This window comes from Salvelinus namaycush, chromosome 14, assembly GCF_016432855.1.
Source record: "Salvelinus namaycush isolate Seneca chromosome 14, SaNama_1.0, whole genome shotgun sequence".
Classification (NCBI taxonomy): Eukaryota; Metazoa; Chordata; class Actinopteri; order Salmoniformes; family Salmonidae; genus Salvelinus; species Salvelinus namaycush.
The window spans coordinates 27780715-27786714 of NC_052320.1; the positions used below are offsets into that span (position 1 = coordinate 27780715).

Consider the following 6000-nt stretch of genomic DNA (forward strand, 5'->3'; position numbering starts at 1 on the left):
TCTTCGGCGCCCGGGGAACAGTGGGTTAACTGCCTTGCTCAGGGGCAGAACGACAGATGTTTACCATGTCAGCTCGGGGATTGATTGTAGATATAAACAGATCACTGGGGTACAATCCTCTTGATTTATCCTGACTTAGTCATAGAGTGGATAGAGCGGCGTGTAACACTCTCAACCTAACATTACACATTCATGAAAGTAGAACTAGATAGAAGTAATGAGCATTTGGATTTTGACCCCTACAGCATCGGCCCCAGCCAGAATCCCCATTCATCCCAGACTGCACCCAATTCGCAATGAAGGTACTTCTTTATATTATAGTTAATTGTACAGAACAGAGCTATATTGACAGTGCTGTAACATAACTTTGTTTGTGATTAAACACTGCCCTCTTGTGTTACAGTATGCCCTGAGGTGACCATCAGAAACAGCATTGTAAAAGGTAAGAAAATTATGTTTGTAAAGTAAAGAGCTTTTGTCATATACTCATGGGTTTGTGAGACAGTCTGTGTGTGTTTCTGCACCAGGGTTCGATATGATGGAGGCTTTTGGTCTGACCCAGAGGGCTTACTCATCTGTGGAGGGGGTGGCTGCTGAGCCTTTTGTCTTCAATACTCTACACACCTATACTGTGTACAGAGACATCCAACTGACCCAGAGCACAGGGTGAGACATTTACACACACACACACACACACACACACACACACACACACACACACACACACACACACACACACACACACACACACACACACAGGTCACTTATCTCTATATTGTCCCATCCACAGGTTCATCCACCCAGCAGGCTTTTCTCCAGAGCACACCATCAGTATAGCTTTCCGTCTACTACAGGACACCCCGAGGGAGCCCTTTGCCCTCTGGCAACTCACCGACAACGACTTCCAGCCCAAGATGGGCGTGGTGCTGGACCGTGAGTCTGAGGAGAGGGATGGGCTTGAGGACTGCCATTTTGAGGGATTTGTAGTTTTTACTGTTTGTTGTGCTCAGGGATCTCACTAAATTTGCTTCAGCCATCATTAGCGACTTACAATTAGTGCATTCATGATAAGATTGCTAGGTGAGACAACAATAGATCACAGTACATTTTCCCTCAACAAAGTATTTATTAGCAAAGTCAGTGCCAGTAGGAAAAGACAAGTGTTTTTTTGTGTGTGTGTGGGGGGGGGGGGGCACCGTGAGTTATTTAAGACACTCTTCAAAGGGGTAGGGTTTCAGACGTTTTCTGAAGATGGGCAGGGACGCCGCAGTCTGACTTTAGGGGGAAGATTGTTTACTCATCATACGGTGGATCATTTCCCCCAAAAAACTGTTTTTCATCTCCCTTCTCTTTCTCTCTCTCTTTCTCTCTCCTTTCTCTCTCTCCCTTTCTCTCTCTCCCTTCTCTCTCCTTTCTCTCTCTGTGCCCCCCAGCTGTGAGCAAACTGTTGCTGTACTTCAGTCTGGACTACAGAGGGGAGGTTCAGGAGCTCACCTTCGACCAGCCACAGGTCCACAGGCTGTTCTACGGAAGCTTCCACAAGGTGAACGAGAGAAAAAATACTTGATAAATAGAAGGAAGAAAGGGGGAGAGAAAACGAGGACGAGGGGCAGTTCAACATCAAGACAATGCTGAGTTTTAGATGGTGATTAGAGAATGTGACCATAGATATAGAACTCTAATATATTGTCTATGGTTGTGACATACAGCACGAGTCGTTCTAACACAGCCTTCTGTTCTGTGATTGGCAGATCCACCTGTCTATCAGCCAGGTGAGCGTATCCCTGTCTGTGGACTGCCAGCATGTGGGTGAGAGGCCCGCACGGCCACTGGGGACTCTGCCCACTGACGGCTTTGAGACACTGGGCAAACTGATGAAGACCCGTGGACCACACAGCGGCTCTGCCCCGGTTAGTTGGAACAAAACTGTTTCTTTTACCCACACATAACATATACTGTAGTAACCAGACTCTTTTTTTTGTTGCTTTTTTTTTGCCTCCTCCAGTTCCAGCTACAGTCCTTTGAGATTGTGTGCAACACCACCTGGGCATTAGAGGACACCTGCTGTGATTTGCCAGGCCTGGTTAGTGACACACAGTAACTCTCTATTAAAGGTCATGGGAAATGAATAAATACCGACGTCTAGAGGAATATGGAGTTAATGAATGCATTAGAAGCGGAGGCCCTCTGGCGTCCTGCCCTGAATATCACTGTAACTTCATTGACTGTAATCCTGCCTGTGTGACAATCTCAGAGGGATGAGGAGAGCTGCCCCGCCCCTGCCTATGCCTGCACCTGTACCTCCGACATACCTGGAGCTCCTGGGGTCACTGGTCCTCCTGTGAGTCACAGTGTTACATTATGATTAAATCAGAATAAATGGATTCAGTTAACTGTAATGTAGTTGTGAAGTGATTAGCAATTGCAATGATTTCATGACTGATCCTAAGGTTATTATGCAACAATCCTTGTCCCTGTTTTTTAGGGCAAACCGGGTCCTCGTGGAGAAAAGGGTGAAAAGGGAGAGGAGGGCCAAAAGGTCAGAGGTCGTGACACTTGTGAAGCCTATACAGAAGCGCCTGAACAGTTCACCATACACAGCTGAACACCATCTGTATTGCATCATAGCCTATTTTCACATGTACTGTCATCCTCATGTTTGTCAGAATGTGATGGTGACAGATTTTCCTATATTTTAACCTCTGTTCTCCACTCCTGTTTTTCTCAGGGTGAGATAGGCCCTTCAGGGAAATTGGGGTCAGAAGGCATTCTTGGGCCCCTGGGAAATCGTGGCCCTCGGGGATTGACAGTTCAGGGCAAAGTGGTGGGTCAATTTTAAATGATTATTTTAGAGCATCCTTATCGCTCTCCATGTTTAGAAAGTGCTACATTGCTTTTTAAATGCATCTATCATGTTTGCCCTGATTCAATTGGAAAAATATGTTATTGTGATCAATTGTGCAATGTCAGCATATTGCAGATCTGTGCCGTGTTTTTATGCGATTACAACAATATCAACACTTTTGACCTCTCTGCCCGATCCGTCTCTACAGGGACCTCCAGGGGCTAGGGGTGGGAAGGGGGAGGTGGGAAAGCCAGGTGGGCAGGTGAGTCTGATTTACAACATTCCCATTGAATAAACAGATTTACCTGTCTTCCAACATTTGATTCACTGTGCTGTAGTTTGCATTATGGTTTTCTTCTTTGATCCCTCCACTTTCCTTCCTTCTCCTTCCCTATAATCTCCTCCCCCCTTCCATCCTCATCCCTGTGTTTCTTTAGGGTTTACCAGGTCCTCCTGGACCCAAAGGGAACGAAGGAGCCCCAGGCCCCAAGGTGAGCTCAATCTCAACCCTTATTCAAACACGTTCCACAATCCATGCCTGGAGCTCAAGACTCCAAGTGTTTGTATTATTAGTTATGTGTATCAGTCTGAAGCCAGCACTGACCCTGACCTTTGCCTCCCCGGTGTTTTTCAGGGAATCAGAGGAGTTGAGGGGAACATGGGCGGACCAGGGATTACTGGACCTAGGGTAAGAATGGGATGAATGTCAAGCGGAGACATAGTTGTCATTGCTTTTCTAGTGATCTCTCTCTCTATTGCTCCTCCCCTAATCCACCCATCTGTGTTTTCAGGGTTTCCAGGGTATGCCAGGACACCCAGGGGTTGTTGGAGAGAGAGGACCTTTAGGGGGGGTGGGGCCGACAGTAAGTACTGAGGCACAAACGGAGCTTCATACCCTGGGACTGTCGCATCCAATATACTGTTGAAAACAACAATCACGCCATCACACAATTTCAGTATGCTCAATGTTAACTCATGAAGTGATAATCCATTGTCTGAGGTGAACCAAATTTGTATTTGTAGCGATAATGGTTATCAACTAGTTGATCGTAGTTTCCCTTTCTATTGACAGGGTCTTCCTGGGAATAAAGGTGAAAGGGGAGAGAAGGTACATTTTTATCATGCAAGTTTGTCTCTGTGCAAGAAAATGTGTTTGTGCTCTCTTGATTGATTGACAGACATGCTCTGTGTTTTAGGGAGAGCCTCAGTCCATGGCAATGATCTTCCAGCTAGTCACACAGGCCTGTGAGCAACTGGTGCACAGTACGTACTGCAATGCTGATGTTTGAGGAAGTGCACATAGTTGTGTGTGTATCTGTGTAGACTTACTCATGATTGTTTTTCAGACGAGGTGCTGAAGCTGGATTTGTTCCTGAATGAGATGAGCCGTAAGCCTGTGCCCATTGAGGAGCCAGTGGGTCCCCCAGGAGAGCCTGGTATACCAGGGGGAAAGGGCCCACCAGGACAGAGGGGGAACCAGGGAAGACTGGGATCTAGTGGGGAACCAGGGAAGTCTGGATACCCAGGAGAGCAGGGTGAGGCCTTGGGTTTTACGCCTTCTCTTCCTTCTAATGATATTGATAATTACTAGTGGTGGTGGTGGTACTGTATATATTCAGTTCTGGTCAGACTTCTTAAGTGATAAGTGTCTCTCATCAGTGGTTCCTTCTTTCCTTCAGGACGTAGAGGTGCCCCCGGGGAGAAAGGCAACTTAGGGCCCAATGTCCAGGGACCACAGGGAATCAAAGGATTTGCAGGTACACTCATCAGCTGTCTCTCTATGAGCAGAAAAATCAAGAAATGGTCCCAAAAGTTTAATTGCTGCTGTCAACTTAGTGATTAGGGTTTTTTGTGATTGTGTTTGTGCAGGTCTCCCAGGAGAGGCCAAGCTGGGCAGTCCCGGCCCTAGAGGAGAGGATGGCCAGACGGGACCTCCGGGCATCGCAGGAGCAGTCGGGCAGACAGGAGAGATCGGTCCCCCTGGTGTTTGTGATAGCAGTGGCTGTCATAGAGGTGCTCAGACACAAGCAGGTACAACAGCCATATCTAGGACCATTTACAGTGCTTGAAGATATTACCATGCTATTTTAATGTTTTGACTGCATGTCGTTTTTCAGAGGACCCATATTTTGGATACCAGCCTTGAGCACACAGTGGAAGCTGCATTTTCTTGTGACATTGTGGTCCAGCTCCTGTCATCTCCTTCATTTTAAGTGGCCATAGAGCACTTGTGTCATTAGACCTGATGGACAGACTGGGACTGGAGCTGACGAAGCACCACAGTGGAGCGTGTTTGGTGCATTGGAGCTAGTCAGTGACTCAGAGACGCATGCGCCACTATTCAGGGGAAAAGGAAGTTGACATGGTGCCTCTACTTCTCTTCTCCTTCTCATGAAACACAAATGTATCATGTGTTTCCACTTACATACAAACTGATGAAAAGTCCATTTTTAAGTATTTGAATAGGTCTACCTGTTAATAAACTCGCTAACATATTGTAAAGGCCTATGTTTTAATGGAGGCTATGTAGTGGATATCTTGGTAGACAGTAGGCCTATTGTTATAGTTAACTGATGTATGTTACCACCTTCGCACTGAAAATGTTAAAGCTGTTCCTTACTATGTCCATGTTTTTGTACTCATGCACTGTAACATATTACATGTTTAGCATAAATTCAAATATGGTTACTATCTGTAGCTTTTTTTTTTTTTACCTAAACTGCCTCAAAATGTTAATCCAAAGAGTTAATTTTGTAAAAAAAACTATATTTTGTTTCAAACAAATGATATACTGTGAGAATGTCTTAATTATTTTATAGATATACTGTATATGATAAATTGAATCTTGTTATTCTCATTATACACTAACATACAGATTTCCTGTATTACATTTTGTATGTTGTCTCACAGGAAAGCCCTGTTTACAATTCCTGCTTCATGTGTGTAAACGGCCATTGGCAGTTGTAATGTTGCCATGTGTTCTTGAAAATATTTTATGTTTTTTACTTTTTTTCTACTCCGAAGTGTGTGTGTGTGTGTGTGTGAGAGAGAGCGCATGAGAGACCAGCATTAGACCAGCTTTTACATAAATATGGTAGTCTAAATACTTAAACAGCAGGAAGCCAATTGAGAGTAATAAAATCATGACCTATAAA

At 45.1% G+C, this 6000-nt stretch overlaps 1 protein-coding gene across 1 annotated transcript in view; it reads left to right on the plus strand.

The window, feature by feature from the left end:
* The window catches only part of LOC120059348 (collagen alpha-1(XX) chain), a 35444-nt gene extending 29444 nt beyond the window's left edge, over positions 1 to 6000 (plus strand). Inside the window, exons 22-41 of the mRNA XM_039008342.1 lie at positions 246 to 302; positions 404 to 442; positions 528 to 666; positions 791 to 933; positions 1434 to 1543; positions 1752 to 1910; positions 2006 to 2083; positions 2255 to 2341; positions 2486 to 2539; positions 2729 to 2824; positions 3054 to 3107; positions 3283 to 3336; positions 3480 to 3533; positions 3637 to 3708; positions 3918 to 3953; positions 4042 to 4108; positions 4192 to 4380; positions 4525 to 4602; positions 4715 to 4876; positions 4963 to 6000. Of these exons, the coding sequence (XP_038864270.1) occupies positions 246 to 302; positions 404 to 442; positions 528 to 666; positions 791 to 933; positions 1434 to 1543; positions 1752 to 1910; positions 2006 to 2083; positions 2255 to 2341; positions 2486 to 2539; positions 2729 to 2824; positions 3054 to 3107; positions 3283 to 3336; positions 3480 to 3533; positions 3637 to 3708; positions 3918 to 3953; positions 4042 to 4108; positions 4192 to 4380; positions 4525 to 4602; positions 4715 to 4876; positions 4963 to 4991 (1757 nt within the window). The 3' untranslated portion in view covers positions 4992 to 6000. The remainder of the gene's footprint in view (positions 1 to 245; positions 303 to 403; positions 443 to 527; positions 667 to 790; positions 934 to 1433; positions 1544 to 1751; positions 1911 to 2005; positions 2084 to 2254; positions 2342 to 2485; positions 2540 to 2728; positions 2825 to 3053; positions 3108 to 3282; positions 3337 to 3479; positions 3534 to 3636; positions 3709 to 3917; positions 3954 to 4041; positions 4109 to 4191; positions 4381 to 4524; positions 4603 to 4714; positions 4877 to 4962) is intronic.